General features: G+C 32.6%; 2 protein-coding genes across 3 annotated transcripts; one reads left to right on the forward strand and one right to left on the reverse strand.

The window, feature by feature from the left end:
• Positions 1-10,106: 10,106 nt before the first annotated feature.
• On the reverse strand, positions 10,107-11,855 carry LOC120284081. The gene has a single exon (XM_039290896.1). The coding sequence runs from the start codon at positions 11,853-11,855 to the stop codon at positions 10,107-10,109; it is 1,749 nt and encodes a 582-aa protein (XP_039146830.1).
• A 2,248-nt stretch (positions 11,856-14,103) lies between these two features.
• LOC120250089 (CDK5RAP1-like protein) lies at positions 14,104-20,887 on the forward strand. Of its 2 annotated transcripts, XM_039258863.1 has the most exons (4): positions 14,104-14,518; positions 17,550-17,812; positions 17,897-18,604; positions 20,173-20,887. In XM_039258863.1, the coding sequence occupies exons 1-4, from the start codon at positions 14,196-14,198 to the stop codon at positions 20,673-20,675; spliced, it is 1,797 nt and encodes a 598-aa protein (XP_039114797.1). In that variant the 5' UTR covers positions 14,104-14,195; the 3' UTR covers positions 20,676-20,887. The 2 variants fall into 2 exon arrangements, with proteins under 2 accessions (XP_039114797.1, XP_039114795.1); XM_039258861.1 differs by having other exon boundaries at positions 17,550-18,604.
• Positions 20,888-21,706: the final 819 nt, after the last annotated feature.

The raw sequence follows: 21,706 nt of genomic DNA on the forward strand, positions 1-21,706 counted from the left end.
ATATATATTCTAATTGTTTTAATGAGCACCATAATTTAATTAAAAAGGCCTAGAAAATTACCTCTTAATGATTTTCTTTCTTTTGATGCTTACTGAACTTATCTCTCGGATTGTCGTAGATCTCCTAGGGCCCGAACGAAAGTTCCACACCTCTAGATCACCGCCTGGGAATTAAGAGACAATCTCTCTTCTTCTCCAAATAGCGGCTAGGGGTTAGAGAGGAAGAGAAGCTAGGGAATTTTTCTCACTAGAGAATTAATTGAGTTAAGTCTATAGTTGGAGAGGAGTCATATTTATAGAAACTTCATAAAACATGATAAACATTATTCAATTATGAGTTCTATTCTAAATATGAACCTTCATAATATGATAAACATCAGCATAGAAGTTCTATTAGAAATATGAGTCCTAATCTAACTAAAACCACTTTTATCTTTGAGTCCTCATAATTTTGATTATCCATTCGACTCCATCGAATTTAAATCAAAATTTAAACTTAAGATAAAAACCCTAGACTAATTTACAATTTCACTCATCCCATGAAGTAAAATTATAAATTGACAATTTTACCCCTCAGTACTCAAAAGCGAGGGATCGATTCTTTATCCCTTTAAAGCGTAACTCCCTAGGTTCGTTCCGATTGGCAATGGGAGGATACCAAAGGGACGTGGGTGACACCCTAGCCGACCAGTGGCCCCACGTCGTAACCCAATTGAACACGAATGAATAGATCATTACGAACCTTTCCGATTATGATTACCATATGTGTATAAACCTTTCATTCTTGTATCCCAACCGAGTGAGAGCCATGGTAATTGTCAAACTCACTGAACTCGATCACGTGCAAATAACTATAGTTGGGTGAGATTACCAAAATACCATTCGTGTCCCACACGATTAGTTTGACTGCCTTGGCCAAGGTCTTCTAATCTCACATACTTATAGTCGCATAGGATACTCGACTCGTTTACTTCGAGAGAGCAATTCCTTTTTGGTGATCACTCACAATCGCTACACGCCCGACATAGTCGCACTCGAGGTCGGCCCTACCAAAAGGTGAACTAAGACCTAACAACTCTAGTAACAGACTAGACGTCACAAGTACATTGTGATCATGATACCTCAGGTCTAAGGTCCACTCATATGATCATAACCAACAATCACAATCATTGACTGTCAAAGAGTAAAACCCATGTGATTGGATTGTTGCGAGTCATGTTCGAATACACCAATTCCCAATGATGCATTTATGGTATATGCTCTCACTATTCCATAGTGTTCAACCAGTACTCTTTGTCAAAGTATATGTCATACAAATCCTTATGAACCTTTAATGCCCAATTAAAGGTTCTCCGATTTGCGAAATATTTAAGTGTATAAGTACCAAACCCTTCTAGTGCTCTCCTCTTTATTCCACAAAGAATAGAAGTTTTAACTTAATACACATGGACTATGATATTCAAAACTAACTATAATGCCATCACAAGATTTATATGAACATCAAAATAAATGCCTACTAAATAAGAATGTATAATACAAATGAAATGCCCTAATACAAGTATCCTCGTTGGCATTCGAGGGCATAATCATAACAATAATCACATAAAAATTATATGTCACAAATTGATTTATATAAAATATTGAATTGATTTATTTTCATTCGTATTATTTAGGACCCAACGGTAACTCTAGGTTTTTTTTTATTTTTAAATATCTTGGTTTTCTCCCCATATGTGTACTATTTATATTTTACATAGTTTCAAGTTTTATAAATCTCCCATGAGATTTTGCGTAGAAGTACAAGTAATACTCTTATTCATTAACTATTTATTATTTAAATTCAAATATTAAAAACTAACAATAAACTAATATAATTTAACATAAAAATTAGTTTTCTATTTCTTTATATTAAATACTTATAATTTCATCAATTTATATAATGATTATTATCTTTTAATAACATACATTTTCATTTAATATAGATATATCGAATATATTATAATCCAATGTTAAAAGTAATTTTAAAAATAATTAAAATCAAATATTTGTTTTTTAGTAGTTGTAGTAGTAAATGTTAATCTTTGAAATATTTATATTTATAATTACTTGTCTTAAATCAAATAATCAAATAGAAAATTATATGTTACAAATTGGTTTTTATAAATAATAAATTTAGTTATTTCCATAAGTTTGTAAATTAATTGATTAATTTATATATCCGATTGATGTTCATTAGAATCTTATTCCCCAAGAAGTAATCATAATTTATAGAATACATTATTATGACATTATTTTTTTTATCTTTTTATAATGTTTATTTTTTTAATTTAATTATGATTCTTAATATAAATCTCAAATTCAATTTTGATATTATCATTAATTAAGTCATGCTCTACAAAACATAAATACAAAAATTAAATAAAATTCAAAATAATATATTAAGAGAATTTTAAGTATTATTTTTAAATTAATTACCCATGAAAATGGATCTTGGGTAAACGTGGGTAATATTAATTATCAAAATTTCACATTTTAATTTTTATTACCCAAGGATTACCCACGGTCTATTTACCTATAAACATCTCCCTTGATAATCCCTAGGTACAATTTAGGCAAAAAGTTCACATATTTGATTAACTAGAGATTACCCACAAATATGTTACCCACGAATAACATGTCTAGGTAATTTGTGGGTGATGTTGTAAAGTTAAATACCCTTTTAAGTTACCCAGGGATTGCCCACGACTATAACCCCCACAGATAACTTTGTTGGGTAATTCGTAGGAATAATATATTTACCCACCGATTACCCACACAAAATTCTCCCACTCAAATTTTCCCTGGATACGTCATAGATAATTTTCAGGCGAGAACTACCTGGGTTATTTACCCACTGATTACCTAGGTAATTTCGTGGGTAATTTCGTATTTATTCTTGTCATATTCTTATTTATAAATTCCTTTCAATTCCGTAGGTATTCCCTATGTATATTCCCATGGAATATGCCTCTGGGTAAAATTCCGTAGGTAATTTGTTATTTTCTTGTAGTACTCACCATAATTCTGACACATATTACCTTAATATTAGTAATTTTTCTTTTTTCTTTAGAGCTAAATATGGGTTTTAATTAAGAAAATAATGAATTTAAATTATACCCATAAATTAGTGATAATTTTAATTAATTTTATTTAAAATGATTTTGATCAATAATTTAGTTTGTTGACAGTTTTAAGAGCTAAATGTTTTGCATTTAACCAACATTAGATGACACATGTCTAGTTTTGGCAAGTTTAAATGTGTAGAAACATTTTTAAATATTTTTTGGCACTTAACTTACTATAGCAAATATTTTTTCAAGGTTCACTAAATTTTGGTATATTTATAAATGTAGAACCAGGGTTTATTGCTTCATACTTGTAGAGACTGCATAAGTTACATTGAAGTCAAAAGCAAGAAAACATAGCATAACTAAAAGATTATAAGGTAGAGGAATTAAGACAATAAACCATGATCAAGAACATAAAGTGCAAATGAAGCAAGAAATAGAGCTTGGGGCTGAGTAGCAACCTTTATAGCATGCAAATTTTGAATACCTACAAAAAATAAATAAAAATTCAACAATGGGAATTGTGGTGGCTGCAACAGTAGTTGCACCTATAGCAAATAAGGATGGAATTTCAAACTCAACAAGTTCAATCACTATATTCAATATATAATTATGTTTATCACTATATAATACAGTGATGATGATTATAACTATAATGTAGATCTTTCTACATGGAATAAGAGAGGTCAAATAACAATAGCAGTAGTTTATGCACAGTCTGAGGAGAACCAAAAGCTAATATTCCTAAATGAACTAAACCAGCCAATAGGATCTGATGATAATACTCTATGTGATCAGTACCTTCTTAGGAACATTGGCTTAAAATTCACCATTTGCACCACTTCCAGTGACTAATTGGCCTAAATACTCACATAAAAAAAAAGCATTACAGGAATATGTGTAAGTTTATAATATCTTTACCATTTTGTTGTATAATTATTTCTTTTCATAATAAACATTTGCCATTCCATTTTATAATTTAATTAATATAAGTATTTGTGAAATAAATAAATAAATAGTCCCTCAAAAAGGTTAAAAAGTGTGTTTTGGCTACTATTGGACATGATTCAAGGTATTAAAAGTGTAGCATGAAGAAATAATGTTATTATAGCACTATAAGAAAATTTACATTTTGCAATGCCCCATTATAGTCGCAGAAAGTAAAATGTCATCGCAAAATTTTTTTTTGCAATGTCATACTACCATCGCATGTTGTCATATCTACTTCCATCGCAAAAGATATTTTTTTGTAATAAACTGCCACAAACAATATTTTTTTGTGACAACTTTGTCATGTCGCAAAATTCTAAATGTCTAGTTAGAAAAAAATCGATCATGTGACTGATAAGGTGAAGAATTATTTTTTTGTAAAGGCTGAATATCATCACAAATGATTATTTTTTACATCCAACTTCAATTTATCGCAAATGAGTATTATTTGCAACCACGATCTTTTTTCCGTAAATAAATATTATTCATGACATAGTTTTAATAGTCGTAAATGATTATTATTTACGACCAACTTCTCATCATTGTAATTGTGTTTCATTTGCGACCAAGATTTTGTTGTCATAAATGAGTATTATTTGCGATGAATTTGTGGTCATCGCACATGAGTGTTATTAGCGACTAAGTTGTGACCGTCACAAATGAACATTATTAGCAATCACGTTTGCCGTCTTAAATGACTTTTCCCCACCAATTTTGGTTGACACGAAGGATTACTATTTGTAACCAATTTGGTATCATTGCGAATACTTTATTAAAAATTAGGCAGCATATACCCGATTAATTAGGCTCCTATATTACAACATAATTTGAATCATATAACCGAAAGCTTAGACAATATGAACTAAATTGCTACAAAACATTAGCCAAATTCAAAATATGAATACAATAAAAGTTTAATATCAGTTGATGACTAACAAAATAGAGTATTATTAGCTTCTACAAACCATCGACTCAATATAGCTTCAAAACATTAATTCAATAAAAGTAGGAAACATCCAAAATATTAAAAATAATTAGTCATCATCATCTTCATCACCATCTTCATCATCATTGGTGTCGTTATGATTTTCATCATCATCATTTTCGTAATCTTCCTTCAAGTTGTTCTCATTGTCCTCCTTTTCATTAGCATTTTGGGGCTCATTCATATATTTTCTTCAGAATTAACTATCACATCTCTAAATTCATTATCACCGCTCTACAAAACAAAACAATTAATGAAAATAATTCGGAAACAATATTGTACTATTACAATAAATCAAAATAGCTTAAAAACATAAGTTGCATTAATTATACTCTAAATATACTATGAACATAATAGTAAAAGAGCATTAAATAATATTAGTTATGCCTAAGCAGTTTATGGTACATCAGATAACATCAAATTTTGCAACATTGCTTTAACCATGATGGGTTGTGTTAGTCTCAAAAGGTTGTAGTGTATACTATGTTATTTGGGTTGGTAGCAAAAGCTAATAGTTTTGGTGATGGGTATTTTGTTTTGTTACAAAAGCTTATAGGTTTTGCAACCAGTATTTGTGCTAGTTGCAAAAAGTTTGTTTTTTGTTTTTTGTTTTTTTTTAAATTTTAAATTTTTGTTTTTTGTTTTTTGTTTTTGTTTTTTGTTTTTGTTTTTTTTTTATTTTTTTGTTTTTTTGTTTTTGCAAAGGGGATCTTTTGTGGTCACAAAAAAAATATTTTTGCAAGGTCATTTTTACGTTATCCCAAAAACTTCATAGCAAAAGAATGCTTTTCTTGTTGTGTAAGTTTAGAATTGATAAGCTAGAATATTGAATTGCCCACATCATATTGCAAAAGATAAATTCAAAGAACTATTGAATTAATGGAATTCGACTAATGCAAAGGTACATTAATTCTTTATTTTGAAGAGATTTTTTTTTAAAATCAAAACTGCATTCTCCTAGCTAAGCTAATAGTAATGGAAATCTTTATGTAGAGAATTAGTGAAATACATGCTAATAACAAAAAGAGACAAACGAATTTGCACACAGTAGACAAAAAAGTTTTGCCAGGGTAAGAAAACAAATAGTAAGAATGTATATATTTTATTTCTTATTTCAAATTGATATTCTAAGATTGTTTTGGATATCTTGACAATACCTATTGCAATATAGTATGATTAATCAATTTCGTTTTGTGATCATCTAAAAATATTTTCAATTATATTATGTCTTTTCTGTTGGTATGATAGTTGTTATGTGTGGTGCTGCATTTGATTCTTTTTGAATCATTAGTCAAGTCCTTCCTAATGAAAATTATATTTACTTATGGAATTAAAACAATAATATACAAATGAAAACAATGAACTTCCAACCAATTCTACTCTTGTTATTGAAACTTGAAAAAGACAACCAAACAAGATTTATAAGGAGTTCTTTGATAACACTAGCAACAAGATTGTAAGGATTTCCTTTCATTCATATGCTTTTAGGATATGATTGTATTGAATGTGGTATTAAATCTTACTTGATGATCAATATAACATTAGGTAAAATTTTTTCTATAATTCTTATTTCTATTGTAGTCTCGAATGCAAGCTGCTCAGTCATAACAAAGTAGTGAAAACCAATTTCTTAATACATTTTCTATGGCAATGGATAGACACGACCAAGTCATGTTATGTTGTATAGTAGGAGTGTTCACCAACAGATTTAAAAGAGAAATGAGTTAGTGATGAATCTTTTGTAAAAATGTTTGAAAGTTTTATTTAAGGCATGAAGGAATAGATAAGAGAAGAAGTGAGACAAGAAATGGAAGAACAACTACCAGTTTACAAGTCATCTATGTAGCAACAATTTCTTTCTATGATGTCACAACTCCAAGCCTTAGTTCTAGGAATGAATATAACCAAGTTCTTGGATTTTATTAAAATTTTGGTTCCTCAGGAGAAGCTAATAGTGCACCAACTCAAGTAATATGTGCATGAAATGTATCCTCCACTAGAAGCCATGAACCTTAGGTACTTTTTTATAACAATTTTCATTTTAGTTGATGCTGTTAATTTGGAATCTAATATATAATATCCCTGTATTTTGACAAATTTTATTATCATGTCGTGTAATATGAATAGTATATGTTATAGCAAAATTTTCTTCTCATTATTTTTACTAATTCATTTTTAATAATTACAGTGACTATAATGTTACTTTAAATTGGCTTCATCCCAAAACATTAAAAATGACTTTGTTTGTATTAACTTTAGAATTGTTATGTATTAACTTATTTTCTAATTTGAATTATAATGTTATTGAATATTTTTTGTAAATTTATGTTCATTTGACTCTAAATATTTAATTATTTTTGGGGTGATGTGTGCTATTGTTGTTATAATTTTATTGAATTGAATTATTAAAATTATTGTTTGCAAAATATTACAAGATTACTGGAGCATTGTAAAAGATTTTATTAACCGTTGCAATAGATATTATAAACTGTTGCAATAGATACTATAAAACTGTAAAATATATATTATAAACTCTAAAATAGATATATAAATTGCTGCAATATAAATTATAAAACTAATACAATATCTATATATACTATTAAAGTAGATGTATAATCTACTTCGAGAGCGTTTCAAGGAACAATTTTAATTTTTCTAATAAAATTTAAGTTTTTTTTTATTTATATTACTAATAATATCAATAATTGATAAACATTAATTATATGTAATTATTTATGTAATAAATGTTCATAAGACCCTTAAAATCCAAGGTATAAAATAGTTTCTATGGTAGGAGTTGTTTAATTATATTATTTTATATATGACATTACCTCAAAACTCCTTACAAAATTTTTAAAACTCCGATGTGAAGCCGGGAAAAATGCCTAGTATATTTTAAAACTGTTGCAATAGATAATAGATATTGTAAAACCATTGTATCATTTAAATAATTGTTGCAAGACAACACACTATAGTATATAAAACAAGTTGTAAACATAAAAATTGTTGCAAAAACAATGATAATTGTAATGTGTTATGCAACGGTATTAAATTGGTGTAATATGAACTATAAATTTGCTTCAATAACCTATTGTAGCTGAAGCAGATGGTTTAAAATGTTAAAAAAAGATAGACAATATAATATTTTTTTCTCCATTTATTAGTTGTCTTTCTTTTTGGGAAACATTTTAAAAAGCAGGCACTTTGAAGTCACCTAATAAAGGTTATATGGACTTTATAGTCAATTATAACTTTGTTAACTACATTAGAATTTTAACTATTATTAAAATTCAAAATTAATAACCGATGTTAAGGGTACATACGCAATAAATTTATTTTGTATGGGAATTTAAGCAAATACTCCATTTATTCCATTATAAATGTCCACTTCTAGAAAACTTTTCAGGTCCCAAATTGTCTGGCCACATGCCTAATTTAATGGTTAAAATTTAAATTTAACTTCACTAACATCTTTAAATGCACTATTCTCCATCCCTGTTACCTGAAGCTGGCGTTTGGTTGGGGGTATGTGGTATTACCCTGTAATAAGGACTAGGTAATATTATATTACGTTGTTTATTTATATAGAGTGGGAATAACATATTCCTGGGATGTGATAACTTGACCAATATTAGTAGAAATGTGATTATCAACTCAATAGGTGGTAATCTTACATTGCTAGAAGAATGTGATTTTTTTCCTGTTACACCCTTCAAGTTCAATAAAGTCTCAAAAATATCAACTTTTTAAAAATTCAAAAATAAGTAATAATTTATATTTATTTAAAATAGGTAAGTTTGGCTTTATTAATATTAATAAATATTAACTATATTAAAAGTAAATTTTTTAACAATAAAAAATATTTATTAGTAAACAATTTTGATATTATCAACTTGATATATTTGACACTTATCAGATAAGGGTATTTTAGTAAACAGATAATTTGTCATAAAAATTCTCATCTATCCAAACACTACAATGTTATATTTTGACCACATTGGTGTCAATTAAATAAAAATTGCACATATTCCCTTTAATATGACTTAAGAATTACTCCATATTTTTAGTAATTCAATTCCTGAGATAATATAAAATTCCATGAATCAAACAACCCCTTAATACACTACGATAGAGTGAGAAATAACCAAAATGGGAAAAATAAGCTAAATGCACGTGAAATTTTTAATTGTAATTTTTTTTTTTACTCTTTGAAATATGGTCAACTTGGGCACTTATAATCAATGTTTTTAAAACCGGACCGGAAAAACCGGGAACCGGCCCATAGCCCGGTCCGGTTTTAGTATAATTGTTGACCAATTTGTGAACTAGTCAAACCTGGCAAACCGGCCGGTCGGACCAAAACCGGATAGAACCTGGTTTTTAGTTTTTTTTAAAAGAAAGTGTTGTTGCCAGAATACAACAGTGAATTTGTAGGGGACCTCAAATTTGTAGAACTTCGAACTTCGACTTGGAGATCGAACAAAAGGAGTTGGAGTCTCTTCCTTCTTCAGATGCCAAGACCTGTAGCAGTGTGGGAAGTGTTCCCCACAAACACTCCGATGGCTAAGTCAGTAGAGAAAAACACTTGTCTTCCTTTGCTCCCCGCTTCTTCCAAAAAGTCCTCCCTCACTTAAATGAGGGAGGCTATTTATAGATGTATACACAGTTATGTAAGTACTTTACGTGTTCGAGATCGTGGGTGCAAAGGGAGATAGTGGGTGTAATGTGAGTAGTGGGTGTGATGTGAGATAGTAGAGAGAATTCTACAGGGGAATGAAAGTACACATCTTAAGAGCCTGATCTTCTATAAAGGAAGAGATGAACGGTTCGCACCTTAAACTTTCATCCTACGGGGAAATGAAAGCACACATCTTAAGAGCCTGATCTTCTATAAAGGAAGAGATGAACGGTTCGCACCTTAAACTTTCATCCTACGGGGAAATGAAAGCACACATCTTAAGAGCGTGATCTTTAGTTCCAATAGATAAGGTTTACAGAGCTCCCATTATCAATGAGAATTCTCTCTACTGCAACTTCATAATGGTTGCGGAAATAACCATTGCATCATCGTGGGGCATGACTACATCTCCTTGATCTTCGGAAGTAAAAGTGATAGGTTCTTCATTCTCGTGTGTTTTCATGATGTTGTTAACTTCATAAGCTTGCCTTGCATAAGCTTTCCTTGATGAAGAGGTCTCACTTGCTAAGGTTTCACCCCCGATGATAACATGTATTGCTGGGTGAGATGGGTTGTTATCTAAAGTGGGGGTTTTCTCCCTCGTCTTGGAGTCTTTTTTATCCTTCATCCCCCTGTTATCTTCAGATCTTTCCTTTTTTGAGTAAGTCGGTTTCTCGTTTCTCCATGCTTCTGAGTAGACAAATCTGTTAAGCTTTCCTTGGCGCACTAGAGATTCAATCTCATTCATCAGTTCTCTGCATCTATCAGTTGAGTGTCCATGGGTTTTGTGAAACCTGCAGTATGCGTCTGTAAATTTGCCCATTGTCTTGTTTGCCTTAGGAGGAAAGGTGAGGAGCCCAGATCCTTCTATACTTGCTAGGATGGTAGAACGTGGTTGGCTTAATGGTGTGAAGTTCTCAAATTTGAGTTTTGGAACTTGTCTGTGTTCATTTCCCCTTCCAGTCTTTCTCCCTTCATCGCTCGTTTCATCTCTATCTTTTCTTTTCTTATCTCTGTTTCCAGCATTGATGTGCCTCATAACATCTTCCGAAAGGATAAACTTATTAGCTCGACTGAACAGATCTCCAAGAGTGAGGGGTTGATCTAGGGAAAGGGATTTTTGAAAATCTCTTGACCTTGTCCCTTGAAGCATTCCTGAGACGGCCACTGTGGCTTGAAGATCCTGTACTTCTAAGGTAGCGGCACGAAATCTTTCAACATAGTCTTTCAGGCTCTCTTTCTCTTCTTGTTTAATGGTCAGAAGATACGAAGCGTCCTTCTTTCTCCTAGCATTAATGAGGAACCCATCTATAAATTCCTTCCTCAACTGATTGAAGTTTGAAATTGATCCTTCCTTCAGATTATTAAACCATATGCGTGCATGCTCTGTTAAAGTAAGCGGAAATGCTCTGCACATGATTGCGTCCTCCCATCCATGGAGAAGCATCACTGCCTCATAGTTTTGCATATGGTCATAAGGGTCCCCCTTCCCAGAATAACTTGTTAGCTGTGGCATCTTGAACTTTTTGGGTAGTGGCTTTACCATGATTTCTTTGACGAAAGGTACCTTACTTCTCTGTGGTGTTTCCTCAGTAGGAACCAGCTTCTTCTGTTCCAGTACCTGTTCAATCATCTTTTTTAGATCAGCTGTCTCCTTTATGCTAAAGGTAGATTCCTCCGCATCTCTCTCAAACGCTCTTGATTCTCCTTTGTAGGTGCTTTCTACCACCTCTTGGATTTTTTCTGTGTTTTTTCCTGCTAGTGGAAGTTCAACCCTCTCTTGGTTATGAGGACGCGAATCACCTTGCTCTTGTTGTTCCATAGCTTTCTTTCCCTTATGATAGAGGTTGGATGGGAATGTTGCTTGAGGTAGAGCTTGTTGGACAAAGTGCATTAAATCATCCAACTTTCTGTTATTTTCATCGAACTTCTTTTTAAGCGCTTCATATTCGCTTAAGGGAATCGTTGGCATTGTATCTTTTGAGGGCTCAGGTGGAACTTCTAATTGTTCTTGAAGGTTGACACTTTGAGGAATCATTTCATCTTGAGTTGTAGCCATTTGAGAGCGTGATGTATGGGACTTCTTTGGTGGCATTAGCGTAGACTGAAGATACTATACGAAAGCAAGCTTGTGTGATGGCCTTTTGATCGTTCCCACAGACGGCGCCAACTGTTGTTGCCAGAATACAACAGTGAATTTGTAGGGGACCTCAAATTTGTAGAACTTCGAACTTCGACTTGGAGATCGAACAAAAGGAGTTGGAGTCTCTTCCTTCTTCAGATGCCAAGACCTGTAGCAGTGTGGGAAGTATTCCCCACAAGCACTCCGATGGCTAAGTCAGTAGAGAAAAACACTTGTCTTCCTTTGCTCCCCGCTTCTTCCAAAAAGTCCTCCTTCACTTAAATGAGGCAGGCTATTTATAGATGTATACACAGTTATGTAAGTACTTTACGTGTTCGAGATCGTGGGTGCAAAGTGAGATAGTGGGTGTAATGTGAGTAGTGGGTGTGATGTGAGTAGTGGGTGTGATGTGAGATAGTGGAGTGCTATGTGGATTTGAATTAGTCCACATCAGAAAGGACTTAGGGCATGAATCGGCTCTTTTTTTCTTAATTTGATGATGCTGTTTGAGTTTTGATTTGTCGAAAATGTTGTTTGGATTCTTGGAACTTTGGAGTTTTGAAGTATGAAAAAATGAGTAAAAGAAGAAACTTGTAGATTGTTTAAGAGGTATAGATCATTTAGAACTTATTTTATTCTATACTTTTATTTTAATGGTAATAGTGATCAAATCTAAGAATTAAATTAAGAATACTTAGTTCTAGCTTTGTTTTGAATTTTTTTTGTTCATGCCTTATCTCATCCTCACATAATTAGAGAGTGAACATTTCTCTCTTTGATGGCCAAATAAAAAGTCACGAGCTTAATTGGTGGTTTAACTTATGTGATTATCATCATCCATTTATGATTAATAGAATAAGGGCCCGTTTGGTGGACATGATAGGATATGGACAGATATGATATGAGGGCTGGATGGAGTAGGAAAGGATATGGGCATGATAAGATCATATCCTATCATATGTTTGATGTGCACCGGATAAACTATTAGATAACATTTTGTTATCCTATTTTATGTTTGAAGTGGACTATTTTATGTTTGAAGTGGACCGGATAATGGCGGGATATGATATAAATGGTATGTAAATAGACAAAATTACCCTTTATAATATAGTTATATATATATTTTTAAAATAGACTTTTTTTTTAATATTTCCTTAACAATTTACTTATCTATATATTTTAACTTTTTTAAAAATAAATAACCTTTAAATAATGTCTACAAATATATAGATTGCAATATCACCAACTTGCAAAAATTATAGTTAATACCTTATATCTGTTTCTTTGGAGAAAATCATAAACAAAGTCATCAATATGACATAAAACTAAAGTAACAAACTCATTAATGGAAAATAAATAGATCACATCAAAATCAATTTGAAAAAAAGATCATCACACTAGAGAAACTAAAAATAACACATGATTAAAAAAAAGAGATTTAGATGAAAAATAATCTGCTCAAGCGATTGATGGGGAAATTTTTTAACCACTCTAAATGCATAAAATCCTACTTAAAATATTGAAATTAGTGTTCTATCTAGTTGTTGACACTTGACAAGCTTCTTGTCACAGGCATCATGTTTAAAAGATTAAAAGAAGATACAATGAAATCCTAGACAAGGAAATAAACCAAATAATAAGGCAAAAAAGTAAATTTAATTTTTTATCATATCTTACCTATTTATATCCTGACTCCCCCTAATAGGATTCATTATCATGTGGCAGCATGATAAAATGGGCCAATAGGATAAGACTATCCTATCGACACACTAAACAAAAGACAATAGTATGATAGTCTATCATATCCTATCGTTGTTATTATGTCCACCAAACGGGCCATAAGAAACAAAAAAATTTAGGGAGTTGTATTTGTTGCTTCTCCTAGATTAATTATTTGAATCTTCAACGATTTTGATAAAATAAATATTTAAGATAATTATGATTACAAATATGATAAAGTTTATTATTTTATATTTTTATTTATGACATCATCTGGTCCGACCAGAATGGGTCATTCGTTTGAACCAATTGACTCATGACCCAAATATGAGACCGGTTTGCGATCCAATATGATTTTAAAATCAATGCTTATAATGTGATTTATGGAACATGTAATTTTATTGCTGTATGCAAGGTTTTTTTTTTTTTAATTAAATATTAATAAAGAATAGTTTTTAAAGGGAGGAAAACCCAGTAAAAATTCATTCAATAGGCCCTAGATAACAGCCGCACCGAGTACACCAGGGCTCTGGTTCAAAACCAGTGCCACCCATGATTCCAAGACATCCTTGAAAACCCTTGCTAGCAATCCCAATGGCGTCCCTCGCCCCTCTCATGAACCAGCCCCACGCTGCATTCCGCGCAAATCTTTCTCTTCAGAGATGCCGCCGCCTCTCCCTCTGCTCTCTGCTTCCCCCCTCCTCCTCCTTCTCCTTCTCCTGCTCCAGGCCCTTTTCCTCATCAGCGACGTCGCGCATCTTCACTGTTGCTCCGAATCTCTTGTTCAGATGCTTTGTCCTCTCTCGTTTCTCCCCTGTCTCCGGCGGCTGGTCCATTTTCAATGCTGGCAATCTTCGAAGCTCTCATCACCAGTTCGTCCGTCACGCGACCGCCGCTGCTGCTGAAATCCAAGTAGAGTGAGTTTTTCTTTTGATTTTTGTCTTGGAAGGATTTTATTTATATTATTATTGACTTGGTTCTTTTTGTATTGATTCTGAGTCTCCTGAGTTAAATTTGGAAAATTGTGAGAGGTTTATGTGATTTGGTGAATTTAGTGGGATATTTGATCCTAAAGAAGGCGCATCTTGCCTGTGCCAGACTGCCAGTATAAAGTTAGTGCCTTGGAGGTTTTTGTGTTGGATATGTGAGTTTTACTTTCTGGTGTTTTGGAAGAGAAATGTTACTGAAGGCCTGAAGGCTTAATTTGGGGAACTGGATTATATTGGTTGTGCATTGGGAGAGGAATTATATAGCAAGTATGGATCATGATATGGTGGCTATCACTGACTGTTAGGAAAGGGCATCTCTTGCATAGCTAGTATGACATGTTTTACACTCATTGATGTCGGTACTTGCAATTTCCTTTCGGAAAATGAGACCATAGGTAGATTCAACCTAGGGATGAAAACTAAGTGCCTCTCATATCTCATTAGCGACTTCCCTCTCTCAGACGGTTAGGAAGCTTTTACTCCAGTATGAAGGGAATCTGACCAACAAGAGGAGTCACTTGTCCATTTAAAAATGAAATAGTTAATGATTATTAAATGCTAAAATTGTTAATTTTAAAAAAGTATTATTCTGCGGGTCTTAAGTTATTATTTTTTCTAAGTTTGGAAAAATTAATAAAATCAAACATGTGACTAAAACTGATGAAATTGTTTGTTTTTTATTTAAATAAAACTAAAAGTTAAAATGCAAAATTATGCCTATAACTGTTATATAGGAGTGTAACCAACTCTTATGTAGCTAGTCCAAGTTTCATTTAAATTAGTTGTCATTCTCTAAAATTTAATTCAAAGTTTAAAAGTAAAATCAAGATTTACATGCTAGTAAGAGAATTTTATGGAGCTCAAAGCTTATGCCTATTTCCTGCAGAATGTGGCAAAAGAGAATGTGTTCTGCTGATTTGTTAATTATATTAATTCATTTATTTCCATTTCTATTGATGTGTAACTACTTTGGTTGGTCTATTTGAGCCTAGTGTATTAATGCTTTCTTACCTAAGTGTTGTATGTAGGAAGATCAAATTGCTTATTTAAGCTGGTTAAATTAAATTTTAGGTGATCATTTATATTAAGCATTTGCCCAAGAAAATAAAAATAATAAGAATATCAAATTGTATCATTGAAGACGGAAGAGAAAAGACTGAACATATCCATTCTTGTGGTTTAGAACCCTAATTGTCATAATCCTTGTAGTCCTTATTTTCACATTTGATTTAGAGTGGATGCTGAATTTTGATTTCATATGTTTTTTCCTTGTCTGCACTGTGGGTTGATTTCGCTGCTGTTTGGCTTAAGCTGTGGTAAATCTATTCATATTTGCCTTCCTTTTATTGCATCAACTGTGAAATGATAAGACTTAGCTTGTTGTTTTTTCTTTTCAAGGTGTATGTAGGTTTAGATTAAATTGTAGCAAATAGAATCATCTTGCCTTAATACTTTGGTTTTTTTTTTTTGTTTTGCTTTAAACCTTTTAAGTGGTGGAGTGTTTGGAAGTTTCATTTTCTTTTAATTGCATTGTAAATATTTGAATGTGGTGATATGAAAATTAATGAATTGATCTTTGTGATCTTTTGGCCTCTAAAAGTTTTGTAGTTAAGTTTGTTGTTTCATTTCAAAGGTATTAGGTTTGTGATATACTTTTTGGATGTCTCTACTTGATGGCCAATTTGGTATTGTGTTCCTTACAGGAGAGCTTGCTAGTTAAAATAGGCTTGTGGCTGTATTGGTTCTAATTTCAAACTTTGCATATCTTAAAATTTAAGTTTGGTTTTTCTGTTCATATTCTTGGCAGCTTAAGCTTTGAATGCTCATCATTGTGTCATGCCTTTAGTATGCTTTGAAACTGCTTACACTGCATGTGCCAACTGGGCAAATTTTTCTTGACTTGGAAGTAAAAGTTGGAAGCCAGTGCTGTGTCTCAGAAGACATATGCCGTGCAACACAAATGCCTTTCAGTGTTAAACTTATAATATTTTGCTCATATATGTAGCTCATAAGATGTGTAACATAACTGTTGAGCCACAGGAACCATGACCTGGGTAGAGAAAGGTTTTTATTGAGATATTGTAATTGGCTGCTGTGTAAAGTGGAGTCACATAGATGTTGACACTATGCTATTTCCTTTCCATGAGCTTTTTTATGTAGTCTTTGATGAAATTAAGCAATGAGCCTTCTTGTGCTTGTCAAATATTTAACAGTTGGGAGTTTGTTGTTACTGCTTTTTGCTAACCTCTAACCTATCATAGGAACTCTTCCATTTTAATAGGGTTTATGTTGTTTAGCATTTCAGATAACAGCTGATGCAGTAACCTGCCATTTGCTGCCAAATTTCTGATTATTAGAAAAGGGGAGTTGAACATTATTTCCAAAGATTTTTAAATGAGTTATCCTTCCTTTTTTATATCTGTATACTTTCATTTTTTCTATTCTACTTGGTTTTTGACCTTTAATTGTTAAATATGATCCCTTTATATTTTTTCCCCTAATGTGTATCCGTCTCTGACCTCTAGTCTCATAGGATGAAGAACTCATAATATGTCGTATTTGTTACATGATACAACATTTAATCTTTTTAATATGCTGAAGATTATATTCCAGAAGTTAGAGACTTTGTGTACACTTTTACGTCACAAAAAGTTGATTGGTTGCTACTTCATATACTATTTGTGTAAGCTATTCATATTTCCCATCTAGCTTACTTGATCAGTTATTGCTAATTGTCAAGTTTCCAATGTGTACTGTGACAATTAATATCTTGAAGCTAAAATCACAAATTCTTTTCACCTAAAGCTTTGCTTCCTTATAATGCTGTGATCTGGCCTATGTTTAGTTGTCGTTTTGCATTATTACATCATCATTCGTGTTTATAATTCTTTCTGGGGTATTACACATTTTCTTGCAGTTCAATTAATGTGTTTGTATGTCTGTTTTGTGCTTGAACCAGTCAGGTGCCAACCTCTGAAAAGACAAGTAAAGGTCGTGTATATCATGAGACATATGGATGTCAAATGAATATCAATGACATGGAAATCGTACTTTCTATCATGAAGAATGCTGGGTATGAGGAAATTGTGTCAGACCCTGAGAATGCAGAGCTCATTTTCATCAACACATGTGCCATTAGGGACAATGCTGAACAGAAAGTGTGGCAGAGGCTTAACTACTTCTGGTTTCTAAAAAGAGAATGGAAGAGCAATGTAGCAACAGGTAGGTCACAGTCTAAGCATCCTCCAAAGATAGTGGTTCTTGGATGTATGGCTGAGAGGTTGAAAGACAAAATATTGGATGCAGATAAGATGGTGGATGTAGTATGTGGACCAGATGCGTATAGGGATCTGCCCCGTCTACTAGAAGCAGTTGATTATGGGCAAAAGGGAATCAACACTCTTCTTTCTCTTGAGGAAACTTATGCTGATATCAGTCCAGTAAGGATTGCAAGCAACTCAGTTACTGCTTTTGTTTCGATAATGAGGGGATGCAACAATATGTGTTCATTTTGCATAGTCCCTTTTACTCGTGGCAGAGAGAGATCTCGCCCAGTGGAATCAATAGTAAGAGAGGTTGGTGAGCTTTGGCAACAGGGCGTAAAGGAAGTCATGCTTCTTGGTCAGAATGTGAATAGTTACAATGACGCGTCAGGAGTTCAGGATGTTGTTCCAGGATCAAATTGGCAACTAAGTGAAGGATTTTCCAGCATGTGCAAAGTGAAGACCATGGGATTAAGATTTTCTGATCTGTTGGATCAGCTGTCCACAGAGTTTCCTGAGATGCGCTTCCGATATACCTCCCCGCATCCAAAGGACTTTCCAGATGATTTACTATTTATAATGAGAGAGAGATACAATATCTGTAAAAGTATACATTTGCCAGCACAAACAGGAAGTACTAGTGTACTTGAGAGAATGCGTCGAGGATATACAAGAGAAGCATACCTGGACCTTGTGCATAAAATACGAGACATAATTCCAGATGTGGGGATTAGCAGTGATTTCATATGTGGTGAGCATTTTAACCTATCTTTCTTTTAAATGTGAAGTTACAACACTATTTTAAGTCTGCTGAAGGTGTTATCTGCCTTCTGTTATTATTAATTATTCTTCCATTGGTTTAGCTGATTAATTTGCCTGTACATGAGCTACTTTGTTGATAATTCTTTTCTTGTTTGGAATATGAGTATTGCCCTTGTCCTGAATTATACCATTATAAGTTTCCCCTTAAAATACGTGCATCATAGCACAAAAATTGCTATTTGATTAAGTTTTCTTCATAGGAATTGTGATGTTTTTGTCCAATTTTCTAGTAATTTCTTTGTGGGATTCAGGCTTAGTTACATTGTAAAACCCTTCTCTTTAGCCCATTCTTTATATTGTCATCCAAAAGAAGTATCACCTGTGTTCCAAAGCCTGGTGTTTTCTTTATAATTGTAAATAGATAGCTTCGAAAGTATGGCTGTCTATGCTTTTCTACCTTATGAATATGTGAACATGCTTTTTACACATTCTATGCTTAACTTTAAATAAGAAAGTTTGTTTCGCACATTCTTTGTTTTCAAATTTAGGATTTTTGGAGATCACAACAATTTGTGGGGTCTATACAATGGTGAAACTTATTTTCTCTTCATGGAGAAATTATCTATGAGGAATGTTAATTAGACAGCTTGCTTAACACTTTAAACATAGGTTGCAAATCTCCTTTCTTTTTATACTTTCAACACTTCATGACTATCATTGCTCTAAGTCTATTAAAATCCAAGTGCAGCACCATCTTGGAATACCATACTAAATTTCTTCACTTAGACTACATTCTGAACTTTTTACTCTAGAAATGCATCTTTATAGAGAAAGGATCTTCAACAGAAAATTATGGAACAAAACATGGTGAAAGCTGTCATTGCATATGCAAATTTCTAGTCAACTCATCATTTTTAGCGTTTAGTATGCAGTTTCTATGTTATATCTGAAGGTATGTAGTATGTTTTAATTGAGGGCAGGACTTGGTTTACCAGAAAGCTGCTCATTAGTGAACTAGTTGCCATGGGTTTAAGAGGAGAAAAGTCTCTTTGCGGATACTTGTGCCAAGTTAGTTCTATGTTTTCTTCTGGTGCCAACAAAAGATCAATCAAACAATTTTTTCTTTGTTGCAAAATACTATATTGGAATGTGATAGGGGAGATCCTTGACATATATTTTATCTTTCTTGTATAGACCCATAAGCTAAAACAAGCTATCCATCTCTTACAGGAGCAACTAAAGGAAGATTTCTTCTATAATGTATGTTGCTTATCAATGGATTGAATGCCATGGCCACTAGCTTATATTATATCGAATTGAAATCTATTCATGGGATGAGCAAAGATAATGTGTATCTGACACCTTATTATTATTTTTTTAATGCAATTTCCAGAGCATGATTTGGTGAAACCCTTGCTGCATGTTTTGTGATCATATGGCCACTTGCTCTTCCCATCTGCAATTGTTTGTCTATTTCCCTATGATATTCCACTTGTTAAAATGGTAAAAATTTATACCACTCCTTGTTTTCAACACCTATTAGTTTATTTCTTACAGGATTTTGTGGAGAAACAGAGGAAGAACATGCTGATACACTAAGCCTTGTAAAAGCTGTTGGTTATGATATGGCCTACATGTTTGCATACAGCATGAGGGAAAGAACTCATGCTCACCGAAATTATGTAGATGATGTCCCGGAGAATATAAAGCAAAGACGACTCATGGAACTTATTGATGTCTTTCGTGAAAGCACTGGACAGCGGTATGATTTACAGGTTGGAACCACCCAACTTATTTTAGTTGAGGGGCCCAATAAGAGAGCCCCGGAGACTGAACTCATTGGAAAGACAGATAGAGGTCATAGAGTCTCTTTTGTTAATGTTCCGCTTCGTCATTCGTTTGATGATGATGGGGAGAGGAACCCAATTGTTGGAGATTTTGTGGAAGTATACATTTTGAAATCGACAAGGGCATCTTTGTTTGGTGAAGCTAAAAAACGCACCAGGTTGAGCCTGTTTCAGCAGGTTTCTCCTGCTTCTGGAGATACAATCAAGGTTTGAGTTGAAATTCTGAATTTTATTAATGTATCAAGATCCCTTTTGAAGATGTGGTTGTATCAAAATTAATTGGTTATTAGTTCTAATGCTTTGCTTGTTTGAAGGTTTGGAAAGGTTTTATAAAGTATGGTAAGGTATGGTAAGGTATGGTAAATGAGGTTGTAAACCATATCTTGCTTGGGACAAAGGTAGAGTAAATGAAGGTTTATGAACCATGTTATGCTTGGTTTGAAGGTAAGGTAAGGTAAAGTTATATATTAAAATTACGAAAAAGACCCTTTGAATGTTAAAATATATACATATCAAACATAAATTTGTAATAATATATTTTTATATTACAATTAAGTTATAACAATAATTGATAAAACTTTTCAATTACAAAATCTTGATACAAACCAAATTTCACATTAAAAAAAATCGAACAATTTACACAATGAACAAAGTCTAATGAACACCAAAGTTCACATAAAAAAAACAAAGAAATTCAACAATTTACACAATTAACAAAATAGTCGACATAATGTAACGAACACTTAATATAAATTTGTCGACATAATGAAATTCACACTTAACAACAATTTGTTCACAATTAACAAAGTAGTGCATATAATATAATCCCACACTTAACATTGTTTCATTTAACAAAAAGCAAGTTCTTACATCACAAAACATTGGGTAACAAACCATTGTGATGATGTAGTAACCACCATAGTCGCCCTGATAAGTTGGAAAAAAATTTGAAAACAAATTAAATTCATGTACTAATAACATAAAAGAAAATAAATAAAAGAATACGCTAAGCAAATAAATTATATAAAATAAATTACTTTCGTGTTCAAATGAAGACATGAATATCCAAAAAAATTACGAACCTTCCATTTTTAGTCTTGTGATTCATGATGATGCCCCATTAACTCCAACAACACCGATTTGCGATGCGAGTCCGGGCATCTAATCACATTTTCTAACATTTTTGGGTCTTTGACGAGGAACACATATGCCTTGGTATGCAGAGATTGTGGTATTCCTATGTT

This window comes from Dioscorea cayenensis, chromosome 19, assembly GCF_009730915.1.
Source record: "Dioscorea cayenensis subsp. rotundata cultivar TDr96_F1 chromosome 19, TDr96_F1_v2_PseudoChromosome.rev07_lg8_w22 25.fasta, whole genome shotgun sequence".
Taxonomy (NCBI): Eukaryota; Viridiplantae; Streptophyta; class Magnoliopsida; order Dioscoreales; family Dioscoreaceae; genus Dioscorea; species Dioscorea cayenensis.

Excerpts from the sequence above, each read along its gene's own strand:
- LOC120284081 (XM_039290896.1), bottom strand. The coding sequence starts at position 11,855 with ATGCCACCAAAGAAGTCCCATACATCACGCTCTCAAATGGCTACAACT.
- LOC120250089 (XM_039258861.1), top strand. The coding sequence starts at position 14,196 with ATGGCGTCCCTCGCCCCTCTCATGAACCAGCCCCACGCTGCATTCCGC. Across the intron at positions 14,519-17,549 it reads GCTGCTGAAATCCAAGTAGA|TCAGGTGCCAACCTCTGAAA; the intron begins GTGAGTTTTTCT and ends TGCTTGAACCAG. Across the intron at positions 18,605-20,172 it reads TAGCAGTGATTTCATATGTG|GATTTTGTGGAGAAACAGAG; the intron begins GTGAGCATTTTA and ends TATTTCTTACAG.